This window comes from Macrobrachium rosenbergii, chromosome 16, assembly GCF_040412425.1.
Source record: "Macrobrachium rosenbergii isolate ZJJX-2024 chromosome 16, ASM4041242v1, whole genome shotgun sequence".
In the NCBI taxonomy this organism is placed as follows: Eukaryota; Metazoa; Arthropoda; class Malacostraca; order Decapoda; family Palaemonidae; genus Macrobrachium; species Macrobrachium rosenbergii.
The window spans coordinates 44378646-44404188 of NC_089756.1; the positions used below are offsets into that span (position 1 = coordinate 44378646).

Consider the following 25543-nt stretch of genomic DNA (forward strand, 5'->3'; position numbering starts at 1 on the left):
AACATGAGTGTTGCAAATATCACAAGAAAGTATATATGTAAATGTTATGCAACTTACAGAAAGAGCTGTATTTGTCTGAGATCGTATAGAGATCGGTTTAAAGGCAAACAGTACTGAAGGACTTTGGTTATCATACTAGAACTCACATTATTTCTTATTAGCATTCAGTGTAAAAAGGGAATCTGTGCATGTTCTGAATAATGATAAGTTAATATTAACTTAACATTCACATTTTAACTGAAAATTTTCCTGTGTCTCACCGTTATTTACATTTCTGTACATGGCCTTTTACCATTCTGTCCAGCATGACTATCACCTCATTTTACATATTCTGTGAGTCTGCTGGAATTTTGCTGTTAAGGGCACAAGGAAAAAATTACATGTTGCCAATGGACATACCACATTACTGTAAACAAAAGAGATTATGTTATGATTCGTTAATTTATAATGGACAAGCAAATGCACCACATTTAGTTGTGACAGTTTATAAATAGTAGTGTCTTATGGTATATATTGTGCATATTGTTTTTTTCTTTTTGGTCTATCACTCTTCTCACTCAGTCTGTTACATAACTTGAACTACAGAAATGTTACAAAATATGAATACAATTTGTTCATCCTAATGTACCCTCTTTGGAGTGCTACTGGGCAATAGTAAATAGAGCTCTATTTTCTAAGTCATCCAGTTGAAATGACAGCTGTGCTCTGGATGCCAGTGACTGGGCAGGAGTAAAATACTTTTTCATGTAATATACATTAGCATTGAAATTCCCTTACTGATGGAGTTAGTATCAGCATGGTGGCAACATATGAGAGACATTGGACTGCTAGTGACATTTTAAGAGGATCTATTTACATACTTTGCTATGTACTGCAGTCTGGCATCCAGTGCTTTTGGTGGTATTAGGGATAATAAGAAATTTCACCACAGATGGTAGTAAGAAATGAATAATCGTAGCCTCTACTTCTATGGCTGGTGTTGAAGACTACATTCCTTGGCTCCTAGGGCCTCTTAGACTTCTCCAGTTACAAGATAGTAACTATATCATAGTCTACAGTATATGCATTCTAAACCAAGACAGAATTCATCATAGGAAGTGTTTTGGTGTTGTCATAAATGCTGGGGCGTAACATTTCAGTTGCAGACTTTGGGGCTGCTCATATGAGCAACTGCCTGTGCTGGGGATAGGTCAGCTTAGTCTAACAACAAAAGGTATTGATGTGGAGTTATCTTGTTAGCTTTTATTTGATAATGAATGAATATGAGATCATAGCTTCAAGTTTAAATGCCACAGCCTTGATTCCACAATCACACATTTATTGGTTTTAGATAAAATGATAGTTTCTGGTAAAATATAGATATCAATGAATTTTGCATCAGTTTTAGCAAGAAACCAATATTAAGGTAAACCCCACATACAAATGATTAGTGTTAATGATTCTTGTTCAGTGGGGATAATCTCAAATTTTTCCTATATTTTTCATTTTCCTAAAATTCTAATAAATTAATCTGACTATTTGTGACTATAGACTAAACCTTATACAGTACATTTGTCTCCATTTCTTTCTCTGTTGGCCTCATGATATTTCTTACATTGAAATACATTATACTGAAAATATCTGAACAAAAGAATTCTCACTTCTTGTAGTCTATATTTTTCAGTGTTAGTGCAAACTACTGTCTAATGAAAAAATTAACAAGATATATAAAGAAAATAAATGCCATTTTCTGAAGAGTGACTTTTTATCACATCACAGTTATAACAGACTTGAATAGTTTCTCGAGCCCATCTCTTACTGTGATGTCTCTGATCTTTATTGCACACAAATATCATACTGTATAATTATGTATAAAGTTATTTATATTAGCCTACACTGTATATTCACTTGCATTTAATTTATACACTTAACATTTTTGTAAGCTAACAACTAAAGTTAACATAAACAATCACCATTGTTTAATTCACTGGCCAAAGCACAACTACACAAAGCATCAAAGTACATTTTGCTTATTTTGATTCTTTAGCTGGTGGAGGAAATGAACAGAGACAGTTGTGAGGGGATGTCTGTGTCTTAAGTCACACATATCACTTCACCTTAGTGCTGAGAGTATGGGAAACTACAATAGAATTTTTTTAGGGTAGCAAATAAACTTTTGTTAGTATAGGTTGTTACCAAAAAATTGTAAGCTGAATTGAGAGAAAATTTCTTAAAAGAATTATGAAGGAAGTAAAAAAGAATAACATTCCTTCAGAAAAAAGTAGCTGTTCTTTTCACTCCACTTAGAAAATCTATTCCTTAATTATAATGAACAAAAGGGTGACAGACATATCTGAAAATGCTAAAGTAGTTCAGAATCTGTTGGAGAAATTCATAAGGCATTCAATCATAGAGATGTAGGTTGTGGTATTCTGTGGACAGAGTAACAAATCACAATGGATTCAAGTCCACATTATCTGGTTGGCAGACTGTTAATCTACCACTTTCAGATATGCAGTTAATTTTACAAAAGTATAAAATCCTATTTACATATGCAGCCTTACATTTCGTCAATGTTTGGATTTCAAATTCTTTAAAAATTTTATTTTAGAGGACTCAAACAGGAAAAGGAAGGAAAAAAGAAGTATTGTCTGGTAATTTGCAGAGAATAAATATTAATTAGCTCTTATTTTCTACGTTTAGATAAATATATTTTGAGAATATTTGAAAGCATCTGCTTGCCTTTGCTCATTCATGAAATTGGTATGTTATAGCAGTTTGGAGAAATGTAAGTAGAAAATGCTCAAATTGAAAAGTAAGCAGAACATTTGAGTACAATTTTTATTTTCGTTAGTTAAAATAAAAGCAGCAGCCTCATTTATCTTCAAAATAGTGCATACTGCACTTACCATTCTGTTTAAACCAGTCTTATTTCAGGACTGTTTATTTGTGACCTGAGGTTACTATTTTGCAAAATTTCTCCTTCCTGCTTCTTTTAGAGATCCTAATCCTGTTTTTACTCAAAATTCATAGGCATCACCAGTTTGTTACTGTCTGTTATTTAGAAACCTTTACCCTTCATAGAGATGAATCTTTCAAAGAGTAATTGTTTTTTCATATCCAAAATCCCTAACTATGGCTCTGACTTGCTGAATTATACTTTATTTCTCCTTGATCTCTTATTAGTGGATAACTAAAGTTTGCCTTCGACCAGTATGTAAAACTTGTCCTTTTCCTTCTTTATACCACTCAGAATATTGTGTAATTTTAGCATACCCTAAAACAAACTGTTGGATCATGTATTTTACTTAATAGTAGATCGCAAAGAAAAACTATAGCTTAAAATGTTGGGGTACTTTCTTCTTTGAAATGCACTATGAAGACTTGTTTGCAACATCAGGGAACATTCCCGTGAAATGCAGCAGTATCTTGCTATAGATGGAAATGCAAAGTTATAGTGAAATATCTTGAGGCTTATGGAATTTATTTTTCTATACTGTATGTTTTAGGATTGTTTCTCTGAAATGAGTTCTGTATCAGTACTTTTCACATCTATGAAGATCTCTGTTTCCATGCTGCTCTCATTCATAGTAGGTCCATAAGCATGAAATTTATCACATACCTGGCATTTGTATGATGTTCTTTTTCTGTCTTCTTAGATTGTGCTGAAGTGCTGAAATTGATTGCTACCATGCAATTCAGTAATGGTTGAAATACTGATGTTGCTCACAAACTCAAAAAGGAAATCCTTAAGAAAGGGTGCATCACCAATTAGTCATAATTCATGAGTTGTTTTTGCCCTCTTATAATCATACATTCGGATTGAAGGTGCTGGATTATCATACAGGCAGAGAGAGAGAGTATGTCAACAAGGAAGAGTCTATATTTGCCTTGGAACAAATATTTAAGACTCATAAAAAGGGGACAGGATAAATGTCAAGCATTAGTGTATTTACCTGTAATAGTAACATGTATTTTGTTTTTTAATTAAAATGACAGCATTGTAATATATGAAATAGGATTTCACAGCTCCTCAGGAAGTGAATAAATTCCATTTATATAAGAAAAAAAAATCAATTTTCTCTCTGACATGAACTCTGTGCTGGCATTTGCTCTGTTAAGGGCATACCAGGCAAGGAATACTTTTATCAGTTGGTGTTCTTTATTTTGAACTTGAGTGTCCCAGTGTCTAATAAAGGATTTATAGTTGACTCCTTGGATGTATTTCTAATCAGTTGGAGTAAGTGGAATTAGGCCTTATTCTTTTCATTCGTAAACTTTAATGTACAGAGTTATCCCTTTCAGTCCTTTGAAACAGTATTAATTGCTTTAACTACTTTGCTCTAGGTATTATACCTTACTATAAGATCTTTGCAAAGGTTCCAAGCCCACTTCATAACCACTTCATCTACGATGTAGGCAGCTTGCTATTTATGGATAAAGATAGAGTGACTTCTGCCAGGTTCATTATCCTGGTAAGGTAGGAAGAATACCTGGAATAAAAATGGCTGATAGATTTATTCGCAGTTAGTATAACCCAAAATAGCCTTGAAAATGCTGTCCTTGTAAGCTTGTAAGTGTCGTCTATCTTCACAGACAATGTGAGACTTATAGGAAGGTTATCAGTGACATGAATGCTGCAATTTGATGTGAAATGCAAGAACAACTATCCTGCCATGAATGGACAAATACAAGACACTTATCAAAATTCTTCTTTCCGAGGCTTCAAAATGACTTTTTCTGTAAACATGACATGATTTTCATAACAAATTTCTTCTCTGCAGCTCTGTAAAAGTTTTAAAATGAAATAAATAAAACCACAATTTTATTTTGTACTAATGTGACTTAACTTTCACTTTCAGACTATGATATGAATGGCACAAATTTTTGCTAATGAAAATACAGTGATCTTAATTGGGTAGCTAAAACAGCTGTACCTGGCAATATACATACTATCCAATAAATAGGTAAGTTCTTAATGATAATTTCAGTATATCATATGTAAAAACTGGTACTACTAAGTTTTATATATATATATAATGTAATATATACAGTATATATATATATATATATATATAGTATATATATATATATATATAATATATATATATATATATTTATATTACATATATTATATATACAGTATATATGTATTATATATATATATATATATATATATATATATATATATATATATATATATATATATACATATATAATATATGTATATAAATATATATATATATATATATATATATATATATATATATATATATATATATATATATATATATATATATATATATATATATGTGTATATATTTATATTACATATATATATATATATATATATATATATATATATATATATATATATACATATATAATACATATATATATATATATATATATATATATATATATATATATATATATATGTAATATAAATATATATATATATATATATATATATATATATATATATATATATATATATATATATATATATATACATTGTATAGTATAGTATATGCTTGTGCTTGTAATAAAACTTTTAGTGGTGGAATTGCATACAAGGCATTCATGAAAGATATTGGTTTCAAAGGAAGCTAATGCATCGAAGGCTTATTTCAAAATTCCAACAAACGTGTATGTTAGTGGTCCTTGTATCTGGTTGCTTGATGCCACTTTTCCCAAAGTCTTGAGGAAATCTGGTAGCTCATAATGACAGGTATTATAGATTTTTTTTTTAGTCTGAACCCTAAGAATGTGTACTCCTGAGTTCTTGTGGTTTGTAAATGAAGAGAATTAAAAGACATAATTGTACATGTTTTATACAAGATTCCTAACTAACTTTAGCGTGTCGAAGTACTGAATCCACACTTTAGTTAATTTTAGTAGTTCACGGCAGTTAATATATTAGGTAAAAGTGCTTTAAATATTGATGAAGGTGGCTTCTGCAACATTAGAAAGAAAATACACACACATCACACACTATATATATATATATATATATATATATATATATATATATATATATATATATATATATATATATATATATATATATATTTATATAATGTATATACTGTATATATCATATACATTATACATGCATACTGCAGCATCTTTCACAAAGGCAAGGTCGGTGTTTCCATTGCTCCCTTGTAACACATATTGCTGTGTTCCTTCTTTAAAGGGCAGCGGAACTATTTTTCATAAAGAAATTTAATTACTAAATCTAATTTTGCAATGTATAGTTTTATTATCTGTCTACTCCTCTCCTGTATTTGCACATATATTCACACACGCAGACACACACACACACAATAGATATGCACAGATATGCTCGCTACATTTATGTATGTATATATATACATATATACATATATATACACACACACACACACACACACACACACACACACATACATATATATATATATATATATATATATATATATATATATATATATATATATATATATATATATCAGTCATGTGAATATGCTGTTCATATCAGAGTCATCTATCGAAATTTTATACTCTAAAATATGCTGCACTTTCTAATTTTTTTTTCCAAGATGAAAGGATAATATTACAGAACATTATCTACTTGAGTAAATCTAACTAGCCTTTGAGATATATTATGTATAAATGTGTTTTGACCATCTGTAACCTTTACATTAATCTCAAAGATATCTTCATTTTAGTTGCAAGTACATCACTAGATCGTTTCATTTTATTTAAACTTTCAAAAAGTTAAAAACACCGACCCCATTTCCTGAGTGGTGGATTTCAAGATTTCAACAACTTGCTGGGGGTAAGCAAGTCGAGTAATATCAACTTGCTGGGGGTAAGCAAGCCGAGTAATATCATACCAATATTTTCTGCAAAATTCCAGCATAATGGAAAGGCCATGAGGAGCAGGTAGCAGGGTAAGGTTATCTGATTTAAACTGATTTCGATGTGGTGCGAAGAGAGAGAGGGAGTGAGTTGATTAGAGGTATTTTTCAGCTGTAAATGGTGGTATAGTATTTCACTGAGGCTGAAAGAAACACTTATTCGCTGACTTTTTCCTTTTTCGTAGGGGACGTGAGTCTAGGCCACACTTTGAAATCTACAAGGACCGTTAGCGTTTTCTAGTGATGATGTTGACGAATTCTGCAAGAGAAGAGAAATTCGAATCAGTCAAACTTCAAGAGGTATTCTGTGCATAAAAGGAAACAGTCGTTGTGTATACTTTTGCATGTTAGTAAATGATTGAGAATGAATTAACAAAATAGAAAAATACGTTCGTCTTCCTTTGTATCGACCTTTCTTACCTTCGTAGTTAACTCTTCCATCGCCATTGGGTGAGGCATCCTTGATCATGTCCTCCACTTCCTGTTCAGACATCTTTTCTCCTAAACTGGTCATAACATGTCTTAACTCCGTTGAGGATAAATATCCCGATTTGTTTTTATCGAAGACCCTGGAAAGATCAACAGTATTTGAAATCCTTATACTGTACTCCGTTCATTTTATTTTTCTTCCATCTTACTTTCCCCCCTCCCCTAACAATTGTTTCATACTGCCAGGTTTTCCTGTTACACCTTTAAAACATTCTTTACTCTCAATTTCCCTTTCAGCGCTGAATGACCTCAAAGGTTCCATCGCTCGGCCATTGACCTAAATTATACATTCCAATTCCAGTTCCAACAATATTTTAAAAGAAGAAGTTTTTGTTTACTGTTTATGTTACACTTTCCCTCGATTATCCCTGCAATGTTCGTTCAGTAACCTTTGACCAGAGAATTTTTCGTTGTAAAACCCGAGTCTTTTCTAGTTTTGTGCAGTGACTGGTTTTGCTTATAAGATCAACGTAACAGACATTTTATGTTGAGTAAATATACATTGGTTGTGAAAATGCCTAGTAGAACTGAAGAATTTCACTCTTCGGAATTCATAGTCTACCAAGAAGTTAGTATTTTGTTGTTTATGTTATGGCTAGCCTAATTTGTTACGCAGCCTGCCTTATTGTGAAAAGATAATTGCAACTGAGGTAATTTGCTCAAATGAAAATCAGATTAAAACATATTAAAAAGTAAGAAGTACTCTCCAAGTAAGGTAGACTTGAAATTTATCGGTAACTTGGCTGCGTAAAATAAGATCATACTACCAGTTGGTAGGCCATTTCGTCCCTACACACTTGTAGGTTAGACCTGTTTCCAGTTCATATGACTTTCCCTTAGAAGTGTTTGCAATTCATCGCCTATTATATTAATCTCACTGGTTTGTAAGTTAACAAAATGTACGTTAAAATGGGATTATTAAGACCTAGGCCTAACAAGGCTACTTTTAGTGTCGAGGCACAAGTAGGTTTTATCCGTGAGTGTGGTTATTTCAGGTGATATTGGGCTGTCTGCACTCCTTTTATTTTAGCATTTAAAAAAAATGCGTTGTTGTATTGTTAATTATGTTTAAATTGTTATTTTTGTCATGCTAAAGAACACTGGAATAAGATAATGTATTTTACCTGAAAAAAAAAATGGGAGAGAAAATATATGAGGTCTTGTATGTAACGAACGGGCTTAATTTATGGTAACTGTGATTACTAGAATTGACCAAGCCAAAGTCTATTTATTAGCTTACAACTAAATCTGCGCTAATGTGTTATCTAACTTGTGTGGGAAAAGCTGGGTTGTCCCAACTTTCACATGTCTTACATGGTTTTATTCATCATTTCATGGCAGTTTGGTCATGCTTCATCTTTTCATGGAATTTTGGTTATGCTTGGTGATCTGCCCAAATTTGCACAAGATATGAATGATCCACAAGAAGCTGCTCTTGAAAGTGTGTGTCTTAACTTAGCATACCAGTAAGAGGGCATTGGTGGCTAGGCTTGAGCTGGGTTAGGAATAGGGTAGTGGGCATGTTATTTGGAAAATTCCTACAGGAGTGTCAGAGTTGATCATCTCATCAAAATTGAAAGGAATGATAACTTTGGTGACTTAGTTTATTATTGGCCTTGAGATATTTTGCTTAATTGACAGTTACTCTAGCAGTTAGTTAAATATTATGGAAGAAAATTAATATTACTTGGGGAAGATTAAAGGCTCATTAAAATCGAAGTTTAGATTATCATCCAATTAATGGCATTATTATTTTCAGTAAGTTTTTAAAGGCATTACCAGGTACAGTATGTAGGTTTAGCTCTTGTGCTTGTTGTACTTGTCTTGCCTATCTTTTTTCATCTTTGCTCAGTTTAGCTAGATGTTAAGCTTGGTTTTCTTCATCAAAAAGCTTGACATCATTGGAATATGCTCCTTTTTTTTTTAAATAGTAAGGAACAAATTTTATTTTTAAAGAAATATTTATTTTTATAACTAGAAATTGAAATGAATAAAATTGTTTTGCACAGGAAATGAGTTTTAGGAAAGGAGAATTCCAATGGAGTTGCCAATATTTACCAAAATATTATACAGTAATTTGACCTTTCCACTAATTTGTAAAGCAGTTGAATAGGTTAATTTAGTTTATACATTGTTAGGTTGGACTACTCCAGATAGGTTAAGTTACTTGGTAGGTAATGCTTGCTTTTTTTCGTTCATGACTATCATTACCACAGACCTGAGACTCATTAGACTACAAGTAGAGTGGCTATCGCACGAGAGGTCAGGTGAGGAAGTGCTAGTGTCCTTTTGCACCCCTCCCCCTCACTTTTGTGAGGGTTTCATCCTTATGTTCCCTTTTTGTAACCTGATCTAAAAGTTAAAGTTCCCAATATGGCCCAACCTTGATAGAGGAAGCATAAGAACAGATGTAATTTGGTTCGTACTGAATAGTTTTATTACATTTTTTATTTTAAGATTTTCTCGTCTGTAAGATACATAATCACTGCAAAAGTTAAAAAATATCATCATTCAGGAATTACTCAGAACTGTGATGATTATAGGTGTATGACTACTCTATAGTGTATTCATGAAAGGCATATTGTAATTTTTAATTATTGCACTGTTTCTATGCTCAGTCATCCATGCAGTGCTTAAATCGAATTTTCAGAGTGTTGCTTAATAATAAAGGTAAAAATCCATTTAAGGATATCACGAGAGATCATTTATGATTTGCAGGTGGACTGAATTTCATTTCCTTGTGCATTGCAGCCAGTCACTTGAGTCTCTGGTCTCGTAACTTTCAGTATAAGAAAACCTTAGCATTTTTTTTATTTTGGTCAATGATACTGTGTTGGAAGTTTTTTTATATATTTCCGTGTAATTTTTATTTGTATATAGAATCCGTAACCATGTTTTCTGAATGAGCAGTTGTTTATTACAAACTAATAAAATACATAGATGTTGTATCACAAGTTACTACAGTTATGTGTTAATTGTAAAATGGCCATCATCATCAATCTGCGGTCAGTGTAAGGGTAAAGTCCCTGTAAAATCTTAAGTTAACACCAATCACAAATCAGCAGAGCCTATTGCATTTAAACACCAAATATCTTCAACCATATGATTGAAGATAAAATCAAAGGTATCATCAGTCGCCAACCAATATAATAAAGGTAAAATCCCGAGCACCACCAATCACCAATTAATAACTCACATGAAAGCTTCTTTCAACTCATCTTGATTACTCGTGTCTTTCATCTTCTTGCTCATCATCTGGAGGAATTCATTAAACTCGATCACACCGTCTGTTGTCGTCTCGACCCGTGCCACCAATTTCTTGATTTCTTTTTCTGCAATGAGAGAAGGGAAAATCAATCCTATCGTACTCGTTAATTGCGTTTTTTAAATTTGGATGACAACTTTGTCCTTTTTACTGTCTGGTCTTTTATGTATTTATTAAAAAAATTAGTATTTTAGTTGATTTTTGTTTGTTTGTGCGCCCAGTGACGAAATGGATATTGTGATTTCGAAAAAAATGCCTATTGTTGCAGATGTTTTGTGTGCATGAAGGTCAGTAATATCAGTAATGTACAGTAATCTCGCATGCTTTGAACCTTTGACCTGTTGTTTATTAATCTGCCCGTGATGTCAGCTGCAATATGTGAATGTTTTCTCTCTTTCTCTCAAGATCCATTTGAATCTTTTGTCCGATGTGAATGCATGCTGTTTGTCCACACGAGGAAGCACAAAAATGCTCATATGTTGAAAACTTCGTACACATGAGCCTTAAGTAAACAAGCATGGAAAACAATGAGTTCAGCTCTTAGCACGCCAAGGAAACAATAACATTCGTGCATGTATGTGTTATACCAAGAAAAAAGGATTTACGTATTCAGGATGGGTTACGCCGAGATTACTGGCCCTCTCCTGCCCCATGCCCAGTCCCTGCCCGGTGCCAGAAATGGGGAAAAAAGAAAAAAATGCCCGGCAACAATGAGTGTAAAAAGCTTCCTGGCTTTTAACTTTGAAAAGCATGTCTTTTTTTCAGTCTAACAATGGCTTTTTTTCTTCTTTTCCAAATTCCCCCATTCTCCTTGCTGATTTCAAGCTGTGTTGTTGGCGTTCCAGTAATGCGTGTTTACGAGAGGAGAGGGAAGGAGGTAGAATGTCGACACGTGACCTCCCCTTGTAATGAAGTGGTTTGCAACCTTCGTTAGTGAGATGGACTATGTAGATAAGAGATACCCGTGGAATTAGGTGATGCGATTGGATCTAATTGCGTGCAGACAAGGTCGTTTAGTGGAAGGTCATCCTTTTTGGGATGTTTGCTATGCGTCGTACGAAATTCGTTCGGAGAGCTGAGGTGAAGTTTGTTAATGTAATTTTAATGGCGATAGAACAGCCAGGGAGGGTGAGTGAGTGAAATGAAATTAGAATGAACATTCAACACTTTTGCGCGAAATATGAGCACCAGGTATGTTTTCCAAGCCATTGTTTCCCGGAATTTTCATATTAAGTTGATTCCGTGTACTGGTTCGTGAACTACAACCAAAGTTTAGTTTTTTTGTTAGCATTCTAAGCACTGACAAGAGCAGTTTCATTTCATCAACAAGTACTCTTGTTTTCTGAAAGAACAAAGGAAAGCTTTGGGCAAATTCTTGACGTCAGTGTTATATGCACGCTTGTGTAGATATGTATACCGATACATGTTCGGCTCATCGATAATGTTAAATGTGAATTAAATAGTAATGCATCATGAGCTTTGCTCATGTTGCGGGAAAGGATTGTGTGTAGAGATAGGAGTTGAGGTGCATGATAAAATTTTTCCATGAATGTTCAAGTGTGAACTACGTATGCAGTAAACAGAAAGTAAAATAAGGAAGAAAATTGTCTGGGGAATATCCATAAGGAAAGAAGGGCTGAAGAGATTTTTTTTTGTTTTAGATCCAGTTTGTGCTGGCTCGGGTTTTTGTTCCTAAAGCAGCCTGTAAGAAAGTGATAGAAAAATATTGTAAGAACGCTTGCATTAATAAAAAAAAATTAATCAGAGATGCAATTAATACCTTGGGCATGTATGGCCGTTTGCGTGAGACAGAATGGATTCTTACAGAGGTCATCCTAAAATAAGCAGTTTTGATGGCGATTTATTCGACTGAAAGGACTTAAATGTCCTGGAGAAGAAAGCGTGCATGCAAAATACGTGTGACTGGCCATCCTGTAGTGCTATCCTCCGTAATATACTCTGCTTGCTGGGTCTTTGAGTTTCGTGTACCTTTAAAGATTGCAAAGCATTAGGAGATCGTGTTCATGGTTGATTCTTCAAGGAGTTTGTAGGCAAACTGGCTCCTGTACATTGCCGTCTTTTTTTGCCTCATTGCTAAATTCTGCACTTATCTTGACTCTTGGTAACATACTCAGGTACATTCAGTCCTTAGGAAAGGTAACAGCTTCAATCTTTCCAACTGCCTTCCTATTGCTTTAATGGAAAACTTCGAATATAATTCTAGCCCTTTGGCTCATAAATATTGCTTCCACAAGGCAGTACTGGTGGCCTTTCCCGCCTCAATGAAGTTTGGCCGTTTGTCGTTGCTTTGACATCTCCAAGGCAAGTGATGAAGGTCTCACACAAGGCTCTGTTAGCCAGAGTATTTGCTTATGGCTTCACTCCTTCCCTCTGTAAGCTTATTTCCATCTGCTAGCCAGAATATTTGCTTATAGCTTCACTCCTTCCCTCTGTAAGCTTATTTCCATCTTCTAGCCAGAATATTTGCTTATGGCTTCACTCCTTCATTCTGTAAGCTTATTTCCATCTGCTAGCCAGAATATTTGCTTATGGCTTCACTCCCTCCCTCTGTAAGCTTATTTCCATCTGCTAGCCAGAATATTTGCTATGGCTTCACAATAAGCTGTAGGTCCCGTTGCTAAGTAACCAATTGGTTCTTAGCCACGTAAAATAAGTCTAATCCTTCGGGCCAGCCCTAGGAGAGCTGTATACTTAACTTATGGCTTCACTCCTTCCCTCTGTAAGCTTATTTCCATCTGCTAGCCAGAATATTTGCTCATGGCTTCACTCCTTCCCTCTGTAAGCTTATTTCCATCTGCTAGCCAGAATATTTGCTTATGGCTTCACTCCTTCCCTCTGTAAGCTTATTTCCATCTGCTAGCCAGAATATTTGCTTATGGCTTCACTCCTTCCCTCTGTAAGCTTATTTCCATCTGCTAGCCAGAATATTTGCTTATATCTTCACCCCTTCCCTCTTTAAGCTTATTTCCATCTGCTGGCCAGAATATTGCTTATGGCTTCACTCCTTCCCTCTGCAAGCTTATTTCCATCTGCTAGCCAGAATATTTGCTCATGGCTTCACTCCTTCATTCTGTAAGCTTATTTCCATCTGCTAGCCAGAATATTTGCTCATGGCTTCACTCCTTCCCTCTTTAAGCGTATTTCCATCTGCTAGCCAGAATATTTGCTTATGGCTTCACTCCTTCCCTCTGTAAGCTTATTTCCATCTGCTAGCCAGAATATTTGCTTATGGCTTCACTCCTTCCGTCTTTAAGCTTATTTCCATCTACTAGCCAGAATATTTGCTTATGGCTTCACTCCTTCCCTCTTTAAGCTTATTTCCATCTGCTAGCCAGAATATTTGCTTATGGCTTCACTCCTTCATTCTTTAAGCTTATTTCCATCTGCTAGCCAGAATATTTGCTCATGGCTTCACTCCTTCATTCTGTAAGCTTATTTCCATCTGCTAGCCAGAATATTTGTTTATGGCTTTACTTCTTCATTCTGTAATCTTATTTCCATCTGCTAGCCAGAATATTTGCTTATGGCTTCACTCCTTCCCTCTGTAAGCTTATTTCCATCTGCTAGCCAAATATTTGCTTATGGCTTCACTCCCTCCCTCTGTAAGCTTATTTCCATCTGCTAGCCAGAATATTTGCTTATGGCTTCACTCCCTCCCTCTGTAAGCTTATTTCCATCTGCTAGCCAGAATATTTGCTTATGGCTTCACTCCTTCATTCTGTAAGCTTATATCCATCTGCTAGCCAGAATATTTGCTTATGGCTTCACTCCTTCCCTCTGTAAGCTTATTTCCATCTGCTCACCAGAATATTTGCTTATGGCTTCACTCCCTCCCTCTGTAAGCTTATTTCCATCTCTGTCCAATTGCCTTATAACTGCTGTTGAATGTTCAACATTTGCCCCCTTCTTTAACTCTGGTGAGGTCCCTAAGGGTTCTGTTCTTTCACCCACTTTTCAGCCTATTTATTTATGATCTTATCCTGCTTTTGCAGAGATTTAACCCTTATTGCCTCTTCCACCACATGCATCCGAGCCCTCATCTGCTTCCACTCAATCTTGAACTGTTGTACCGTTATCTGTTAACTCACTTGTCTTGAGCTTATCTAAATTAGGATCCATTACTTAGCCAAATCCAAGACACAGCTTCTGCTTATTTCGGTGTCTTCTTTTATTCACAAATTCTTCAGGTATTGTCTGTCAATATTTATAGTGCCTAGGCTGCTTCTACCTCGTCTACGAGAAATCGCATATCTCATTTTGCTAAATCTGCCTCTAATAAACTGGTTGCATTGTTTCAATGCCGAAAACTTTTCATTTTTTATTAAAATTCAACGTTTGTGTTGTTTCTGCTTGAAGTATTGTTCTAATTTTCAAATGCATGGTTTTTTGCATCCGTTTTTCTGTGGGATTGAATCTACGGCAGTCTGATCTACCAGTGATCAATCTCTCACCTCATCTCTTAAGTCCTTTTCCTCTGTGCTGCAGTTTTTATGACTGTTGTTAAGCACCGTCCTTCTTCCCTGCTATTTCTGTTTTATTTTCTTCCAGCCTGCACTAGAAAAATGCATAAATATTGCCGTCCTACTGACACTTTACAATTATGAATAAGGTTAAAAATGTTCCATATGTTAAAAGGATTTCTTTATGACTTTGTTGAGACTTATATTAAAAGGTACAACGGATACCTAGGAGTTAGGGCGTCTTGAAGTAGTGATTGCTGGTGTGCCGTTTGATCATAACAATATGTGATATTTTTATGAGAGCTGTAGGTATGGTCCCGATGTGATGGAAATTATTTCTATTGCACACATAGTTTTGTGTTCATATCCATTATGAACATTACTCGTGTTATTATTATTATTATTATTTTGTATTATTATTATTATTATTATTATTATTATTATTATTATTATTATTATTATTATTATTATTTTTTCCTTTTGAGTATACTTAACTCTTGTCATTGTTTATAACGTTTTATACTTTTCGAGACACTTACTAGGCAAAGATCATGAAAAAATTAATACTAAAGTACGTTACTTGAAATTTAGTAGAGTGAGTCAGCCCCAGTGTTTTGCGCTAATTACCCTGAGGCCTTGATCGTCAATATGGCCTTTGTATATTCTTCGTCGTTTATTTTGTTTATATAATTAAAAGTTATTTTGGTTTATGACACTTAACTTTCTGGAAAAGGATATTAAGGATGATGATAATTACATATGCAGTTTTGCATTAATGTCGGTCAGTGTAGAGGATCAGGTATTTGAACAAGAGCTGAAAATTTTTTAGTTTTGATTTTATAAGATTAGAATATAATTTTTTTTTATCTCATTGTCATCAAGATTCTTACGTTTTTATTTCTTTCCAGGTAAAGTTGGTTGACAGACTGATTTACTTATGTAATCTGGCGTCACCTTGGTGGAGTCATAACGAAATAAAACTTGAATTGTACAAAAACGCTCCATAACCGTGACTTGCAGACAAACAACATCAGGTAAGCGAATCTAAACCTTAAGGCAGTGTCATACGAGTAGCTTTTTCCGGCAAACGTTGTGCTAAGTAGGAAAACGAGATCTCGGATAACAGTTTCTTTTACCAGATTGGGCTAATTTGCGACGTCATTTCAGACGGGCAAATAAATCAGTTATTGGCGACTTGTCCCCAAGTTTGCTAAGGGGTTCCGTCAGGCTTGCTCAAGTGACACCGGCTGCACTCGGGCTTTAAAACCTTTCATATATTGCACTGCTTTGACACCGAATGATTTTGGGTTTTTCCAGGCGATTATCGGTAGATCAGGTTGTATTTATAGTTCTTGAGTGTTTTGTCATATGGCAGCTTTAGCCAGTTTTTTTTTTTTTTTTTTTGACAAGGTGGTTATGTTTTAAGAGTCGGTTTGTTCCCTTGTGTTCTTTTGGCTACCAGGATTACGCCAACATATATATCTACGAGTATTTCCATATTCTCTTTCTTCCATCTTACTTTGCACCCTCTCCTAACAATTGATTCATAGTGCAACTGCGAGGTTTTCCTCCTGTTACACCTTTCAAACTTTTACTGTCAATTTCCCTTTCAGCGCTGAATGACCCTCATTGGTCCCAGTGCTTGGCCTTTGGCCTAAATTCTATATTCAGTTCAACATTTAGGTCGAGGTCTTGATTTTTACGAAAATTTTACTAAATGGGGCTTCATGACTGACGACGAGTGATTGCTGTTTGTTGCGAACATCTCAGTTCCCAACGCTCATTCGTGAATGGAAACGCGCCATGATAATGTCTATTCGACTTCAGGTAGGAGCAAGTGTGTGTATTTTGGCGATCGTTAGAGAACGCTTGTTTTGGAGGTGAGACATTGAAAAGATTCTTTTGTTTTGAAAGTCTAAGCAAGCATTAGAGGTGATCCTTAGTGAAGTCCTTACGTTAAAGCTGAAGATGATACGTAAAGTTAGCCAAAGTTGGGCTGAAGATGATCCGTAAAGTTAGCCTAATTTCATGGAGGTAATCCACAGAAATCTTAAGAATCTTGTTTAAATGTCTTTTTGTCTGAACGTTAAGCCTTCAGGAAAACTTTGTCACATAAGTGTTTTTATTAATGCCAATTGCATTATGCTTTCTTTGTTCTGTTTATTACTCGTTTGTTTTTATGAACGTGAATTTTATCTTGTTAATATGAAAGTGAATTTTATCATGTTTGTATGAAAGGGAATTTTATCTAATTTGTATGAAAGTGCATTTTATCTTTGTATGAAAGTGAATTTTATCTTTTTTATATGAACGTGAATTTGATCTTGTTATATGAAAGTGAATTTGAACTTGTTTATATGGAAGTGTATTTTATCTTGTTTATATGAAAGTGAATTTGATCTTGTTTATATGAAAGTGAATTTGATCTTGTTTATATGAAAGTGAATTTTATCTTGTTTATATGAAAGTGTATTTTATCTTGTTTATATGAAAGTGAATTTTATCTAATTTGTATAAAAGTGCATTTTATCTTGTTTTTATGAAAGTTAATTTTATCTTTTTATATATGAACGTGAATTTTATCTTGTTATATGAAAGTGAATTTTATCTTGTTTATATGAAAGTGAATTTGATCTTGTTTATGTGAAAGTGAATTTGATTTTGTGTACATGAAAGTGAATTTTATCTTGTGTATATGAAAGTGAATTTTATCCTGTTTATATGAAAGTGTATTTTATCTTGTTTATATGAAAGGTGAATTTTATATCGTTTATGTGAAAGTGAATTTGATCTTGTTTATTTGAAAGTGAATTTTATCCTGTTTATATGAAAGTGAATTATCTTGTTTATATGAAAGTGAAATTTATCTTGTTTGTATGAAAGTGAATTTTATCTTGTTTATATAAAAGTGAATTTTATCTTGGTTATATGAAAGTGAATTTTGTGTTGTTTATGTGAAAGTGAATTTTATCCCAACATAATAGATTCCTTGAATTTCATTGCCTCAGTTTTGTTCAGTCCCTTGACTTACGCATTTCATCTATTTGAATGTTGAGGAAACATGAAACTATATAAAAAAAAGCTTCTTTGGCTGTTATTGTTATCATGTTAGGATGCCCATTAATACTCTCATTTCCATGAAGTTGTTATTCACTCTGGCCATGATCACCAATTCTTTGTTAAAGTTGCAAGGTTGCTCGTGTTGACCTTTGGTAAAGGGAATGGATTTTAATTTGTGTGCCTTTAATGCATCATTAACAAATGGCTGTAGCATTACTCTCCCCATATTTAGTTGGGTTTTGCGAATGTGATCCGTTAACAATCCTGGTGTATTTATTTATACTCATGTACACACACACACACACACACACACACACACACACACACACACACACATATATATATATATATATATATATATATATATATTATATATATATATTAATCAGATTGTCAGATTTCCTGTATGCTTATTTTATATACTGTATTTACAATATATATACACATATATATATATATATATATATATATATATATATATATATATATATATATATATCTATATCTATATCTATATCTATATCTATATATATATATATATATATATATATATATATATATATATATATATATATATATATATATATATATATATATATATATATATATATATATATATATATATATATCTACACCTCTACCTATATCTATCTATCTGTATCTATATATATATATTATATATTATATATATATATATATATGTATATATATATATATATATATATATATATATATATATATATATATATATATATATATATATATATATAAGTACGTGATGGTATCAGCTGGGCACCTGTGGACATCAAAAGTGTTGGAATACCCATGCCCACTGGGATGAGAACTATGACGTTGGATGCTGAAATGAGTCACGGTGATTGAAGACAATGATGGTATAATTGATCATATTTCGAGCAACAAAAGTAAAAGTTATGGGGCTGCTACCTATACCACTGGTTATTTGGCGTTTTTAACACCATACGGAGAAGCTAGAATGGTTTTGTTTCCCTTTGCTTTGTTAAAGTGATCGATTGTTTTCTGAGGTAAAAAGTGTCTTGTATCTGTTAGAGGGTTTTTATCCCCACCAAGGGATCCACAACCCTCTGATAAGTTTTTTCTTCCCTAGAACACAGTGCATTGATATTCTAATTATAATTAATAGCTGATCGGTTTAGTGGATATTGCTTTGTTTTTTCTGGAGTCCATCCGTACTAGAGGAGTGTTGTTAGATAGGTGCACATGTGTAAACATGCACACATATATGCACACTTATTTCTCTCTCTCTCTCTCTCTCTCTCTCTCTCTCTCTCTCTCTCTCTCTCTCTCATAGTAAACATATATGTGCACTATTATTTCTCTCTCTGTGTGTCTCTCTCTGTCTCTCATAGTAAACATATATGTACACTATTATTTCTCTCTCTCTCTCTCTCTCTCTCTCTCTCTCTCTCTCTCTCTCTCTCTCTCTCTCTCTCACATGATATGCTGTTCCCCTAACATGGGTTAGGTAAAAGAAAAAGCACCAAAGCTAAAAAAAAAATTTCATTCCTGAGTTAAAAAGAAAAAAAGTTGCATTTACCTGACGGTCTTTGTCCCAGCGACCTGAGGACCACTCCTAGCTCGGCGGTGGTAATCATGCCGTCCTCATCCTTGTCGAAGAGCATGAAGGCTTCCTTAAACTCCGCCACCAGGTCGTCCGTCAGGCCGTACTCCACCTGCCGAGGAGAGAGGAGAGGAGGGAGAGACGTTGAGGGAGTTTCACTATTTGAATTAGAAATTAATTTTCTTCACTCGAAGTAAGTTCATTAGCATAATAATTGCTTGGGAAATCCCACCGCGAGAAACTTTGAGAAGGTAATTTTCAAGATTTGATCTTTATTAGAGTTGTCTGTATTTATAAAGAGGCTCGTTAGAATTGTAAAGTGGGAACCACCCCTCCCCCCAAAAAATGTGAGTTTAGTGAAACAAATCTTTCACAACAAAATCAATTCATTAGAATTGTCACGTGCGAAATCACAACAAGAAAAATTTACTGACAGAGAGAGAGAGAGAGAGAGAGAGAGAGAGAGAGAGAGAGAGAGAGAGAGAGAGAGAGAGAGAGATTCACTATTCGTTTCGATTTATAAATTTTCGTTATTCGTATTAAATTCATTAGACTTGTCTAGCAAGAACATAGGTTGATATGGATGAGAAAGGCAGAACTACTGTTCTTGAAATAAAATCACGTTTTCATCAACTACCGTTCACTAAGTGTCTAGCACAAATTGACGTTATTTTAAAGACAGATTTTTAGAGTAAGAAAAAGCTTTAGCATATATAAGCAGAATTTTAATAGTTTCCCTCAGGAATAAACTCCCCATTTGATCATGTTTTCTGCCGTGGGACATGTCTCGACACCCTTTAGTGCAATACGTGTTCAAGGGCTCGCCTGAAACACCATGCAAGATGCGACTTGCTTCTACTGTTGGGAGTATGTTGTCTTGTTTCGAGTGGACCTTCTCTCGGCGATATCTTGAACCTTCACCCGTGAGATGAGCGTGAAGGATATGCTGTTCTTAGAACGATATGCTGCTCTTAGAACTGATATTGTAACAACGCTTCTCACTAATTGCCAGTGTTGTGGATTAGAACTGGTGTTATAATATTGCTTCTTGTTGATTATATCAGTGTTGTGGGAAGATAGCAAACATTCCGGGTGATGGTATAGCGTTCGCTTTTTGCTTTTTGGTGTTGTTGAAACTGGCCTTATACCAGGGCTGGACCTTATCCAAAGGCGGCTTGAAAGTGTGATAAAATGCTAAGGAAATAAGAAGTCTGATGGAGATTTCTGACTTGTTCTGTAAATGGGATTCATTGACACAGCTGTGCGTTGTCCTAGTTCTTTCTGTTGTAAAGCTGAATAATTAAATTGATGCAGTGGGGAATATTGATGTGTCACAACCATATCTTGTAAAATTATTCCCCATTTCCTTTGATTTTTATTTTATTGAATGGTCTGTTTTTATAGTTAAGCTACGAATCGGAATTCCGATCAGGTCGTACCATCGAGGTCTTTGATCTGTAAGCTCTGCCTTTTTTCTTTTTTTTTTTTTACATCTGATATGAGGGTAGTTAAGCATCACCCTTGCTCGGAATGTTTACATCCATCCAGACCGCTGCCTTTGGCATCGCATATTTTCTTGTAGATTTTTAAATATCAAGGATTTTTCATCCACCTTGATCCGGACATATTGAGTGAACCGTTTCCCTGGTCGTTTGGAGTTAAAGTAAAAAAAAAAAAAATATTTGGAGGCATCCCTCCATTTCTCATTAGAGGCATCCCTCCATTTCTCATTAAACTTGGGCAGGACTATAAAAAGTGAAGACCGATGGGAACGAGGTGTATACATCATGCAGGTAGGGAATTAGGGTGTTTCTTGTCGATGGTGACTTGCTGGAAGAGTTCCAGTGGGGCCTGTAAATAAGCAGACATCAATATTTTCACTTCCGTCAAGAGGGGTGAAGTTGCACGGATGTTAAATACCCACTCTTGTATATTTGTGTGTTTGTTTGGCAGTGTATGTGTGTGTGTCTCACCATCCGCTAGGTATATTCAGTAAGTTACTGACATATTTCGAGGTGGATTGGGAACGTCCCAGTTGGTTGGTCCACACTAATTCTCGCAGAACCGTGAACACTTGACCTCTCTTACAGGCCGCCTTTGGTTAAAGGCAAATTTTGGTACAATACACCCAACTAGCTAACTGGATCCAGAAGTGGATTTTTTTGTTTCTTCAAAATGCTTTTTACATCATGTTTTCCTTTTTTTTTTTTTCTTGGAAATTTTTGAGAGAAGTATCCTTCCACAGTTCTGCAAATCCTTAGTTTTAATGGCGCCTCTTAGTGGCTCTTCTTGTGTTCTAGAGAATTGTATTTTTAAAATTCTCCTTTTTGGAGATGCTCAGTGGGACACCTGAGTAGCTTTGTCATTTTTGTTGTAATTTTACCCCTGAAACGAGTAGGACATTGGAGATGGTCGTTAACTTGTTATTAGTTATTAGGGTAGTGGAGGTGGGTGGAGGGGGACGGTTGCGGCGTTGGGAAGGGAGTTGGCGGACTGTGTCAGCAGAGTCGAAATTTTCAAAACATTCTTTTGGTCCGGCTGATTAATATTTTTTTACTTTTAAGATTCATTTCTTTGACGTTCTTATCAGTACACTAAGAGTTTGGTTGGTGGAGAGGGGGAAGTCGTTGGTAGTTGATGATATCAGAACGTGAATTTTAAAATTCCTTTTTTTATATATAAGCTTTAATGATGGATTCCTTTGATGTTCTTATTACTAAACTGTTCCAGAGAAGTGGCGCTTAGGCACCTGGTCACTGCTTTTGAAATTTTTTCGAATTCTTCATTTCAAAGACCTTAATTAATCAGCAGTTTTTTTTTTTTAGCTAATCTGATTTCCATGTTTTTCCAAAAAAAAAAAAAAGGAAAAATACTGGGATGAGAGATCGAGTGAAAGTAGCTGTCGTACTTTCCCTTTTTGACATTGCTTTCTCCGTCTGCAAGTTCGAGAGAACTTTTCGGAACGAGCCCTTGTAAATGTTTACAAAGAAATTATCATTTTGTTATTTAGTTTGTTGAAATGGGAAGGAAGCTGAGATGGAAAAAATCCGGTTATAGGTCCATCGCAAATACAAGGAAAAAAAGGGACGGAGAGAATGTGTAAGGCGTTGAAAGAACACCTTTGAAAGTTTAAAGTTTTAAACGATAAATAACTTCCTGTTAAACAAAGAAAACTGTAATATATGGGAATACAGAAAAGATGTCGAATTTCTAATTCAGTTTTGGATATGCTCGAAAGGACAGAGTTCGGGATTTTTAGGTAAAAGTAGTGATAAATTAATCAGACTTTAATAACATTTATGTTCACAGTGTTCATTTAATAATTTTTTGATGCTAATTCTAGCGACTTCATTATTTATCGTCCCTTCGGCCCCTAGCTGCAACCCCTTTCATTCCTTTTACTGCACCTCGTTTTATATTCTCTTCTTCCATCTTACTTTCCACCCTCTCCTAACAGTTGATTCATAGTGCAACTGCGAGGTTGTCCTACGGTTACACCTTTCAAGCCTTTTTAACGTCAATGTACGTTTCAGCCCTGAATGACCTCATAGGTCCCAGCGCTTGGCCTTTGGCCTAAATTCCTTTATAATTTATTAAACTCTATTCATTATTTTCCCATGTAAATGTGTCCATACAGTAATTTGCCATCACTTCTTGCAGTTTCCGCGAACAGATGGAAATGCGCCAATTGAGCCTGAACTTGGGTTACAAGTTGAGTTACAAGTACAAGTAACTCAGGTTACAACTTGAATTACAAGTACTTAGAGGCGGAATACATAAGTAGCCATATGTTGCAAACATAGCACTTAGCTATCGTGACAGAGATGGGTTGAATGCAATTCCGTAAAGAACCTGTATTCGACAGGAATATGTACAGAGTCGAAATTAACTTATGTCTCTCTTGATAGCTCGCTGGATAAGTCACCTGTCACCTGTGTAATAAACTCGAAAGGGTTTGACAAAGAGGTTCGAATCCTGGAAGGGAAAATGCAGTTAATATGCAATTACCTTTGGGCGTAAGTTATTCCCAAGCTAAAGTGGATTTGATGTTAATTGGTATATGTGGGTTAATATATGCGATCATAAAAAAGTTACTTGTGAATTGGTGACAAGACATGACAAAAACATTATATATATATATATATATATATATATATATATATATATATATATATATTATATATATATATATATATATATATATATATATATATATATATATATATATGTATATATGTGTGTATATATACATACATATACATATACTGTATATACATTGTTGTATATGTTTGATCAAATCATGAAAAGGTAAAAACATGATGAATATACGAACAAAGTTACAGCCACGAAGGAAATTGAAACAATGAGATGCTATGCACTTTCGTCTTATTTCCAAGACATGGTCACAGCACCTAAAGATATACAGAGACAAGGGTGTGTATATATGGTGGGTATAAGTCCTAAGGGTATAAAAAAAGTTTGGGAAATCACAAAACGGTCAACGGATTAACATTGAAATCTACCTATTGGTAATCTTCTTTACTTTGTCTTTCAAATCCTTCCGGAAGATGTTTTATTACAGGGTCAAAAGAAAATGATTCTTAGCTTAAATTTAGGTTGTTCTCCCAGGTAAACTGAATCGTAACGGATTCCAACAAGTTCCTGGAAATAGTTTCATTACTTCGTAATATGACATTGCTTTGCGTCCAGTTTATTCTGTGGGACTTTTCACTTAGATGCAAAAATAGAACATTATTAGGCTGACCTGTTCTTACTGAATAATTGTGTTGTTTTAGTCTGATATTTAATTCTTTACTGGTCTGACCTAAGTAAAATAAAGCACAATCCATACAAGGATTATTTCCTTTTGACCCTGTAATAAAACATAGGAGCCAGATGGATTTGAAAGACAAAATAAAGAGGATTACCAATTGGTAGATTTCGATGTTAATCCGTTGACCATTTTGTGATTTTCCAACCTTTTGGTATTCCCTTAGGACTTATACCATCCATACATGCAAGCCCTTGCCTCTGTGTATCTTTAGTTGCTGTGACCATGTCTTGGTAATGAGACGAAAGTACTTAGCATCCCGTTGTTTCACTTTTCCTCCGTGGCTGTAACTTTGTTCACATATATATATATATAATACTATAATATATATATAGATATATATATATATATATATATATATATATAGATATGTATATATATATATGTATATATATATATATGTATATATATATATATATATATATATATATATATATATATATATATATATATATATATATATATATATATATATATATATATATATATATATATATATATAGAGCTTTCAAAGATTCATGAATACTTATAGATACGTTAATTATTCACCATAGTAATTGTGCATATAAATAGCCGTAGGAGAAAGCACACGAACAATAAGGAAACAAGGGAACTAAGTTCCTATGGAATCTAAATGAATGTTGCTCTGATTTAGGAAAGCAATATACCAGTTCAAAGCTGTGCACCCTTTTAGGATCTGTCACAACAAATCAGAGAAAATGTTAGTCTCGAAGCCTCTACAGTATAAAGAAAGAGAGAAAGTGGATTGCATGAGCAGGAAATGTAATGGCTACAAGAACTTTAAAAAATAAGGGGATGTTTGGCCTACAGACATCTGACAGAAAAAAAAAGAGAGGCAGTGACTGATTTCCCGAAAAGAGGAACAACAAAAATCCAAGTTGCAGAAAGTTGTGCAAAGTGTCCCCGGGGACA

General features: G+C 34.2%; 1 protein-coding gene and 1 long non-coding RNA gene across 3 annotated transcripts in view; one reads left to right on the forward strand and one right to left on the reverse strand.

The window, feature by feature from the left end:
• Positions 1-6479: 6479 nt before the first annotated feature.
• Positions 6480-25543, reverse strand: part of LOC136847386 (uncharacterized) — a 508750-nt gene continuing 489686 nt past the window's right edge. The window contains exons 4-7 of one of the 2 annotated variants that reach the window (XM_067119021.1): positions 19756-19891; positions 10570-10705; positions 7305-7453; positions 6480-7143 (exon numbers count right to left, since the gene is read on the reverse strand). In XM_067119021.1, coding sequence (XP_066975122.1) covers positions 7112-7143; positions 7305-7453; positions 10570-10705; positions 19756-19891 — 453 coding nt within the window. In that variant the 3' untranslated portion in view covers positions 6480-7111. The remainder of the gene's footprint in view (positions 7144-7304; positions 7454-10569; positions 10706-19755; positions 19892-25543) is intronic. The other variant, XM_067119022.1, reaches the window with a different exon arrangement.
• LOC136847387 (uncharacterized) overlaps positions 7485-25543 on the forward strand; it is a 482601-nt gene continuing 464542 nt past the window's right edge. Inside the window, exons 1-2 of the long non-coding RNA XR_010855717.1 lie at positions 7485-7941; positions 16028-16153. This is a non-coding gene — a long non-coding RNA (uncharacterized lncRNA). The remainder of the gene's footprint in view (positions 7942-16027; positions 16154-25543) is intronic.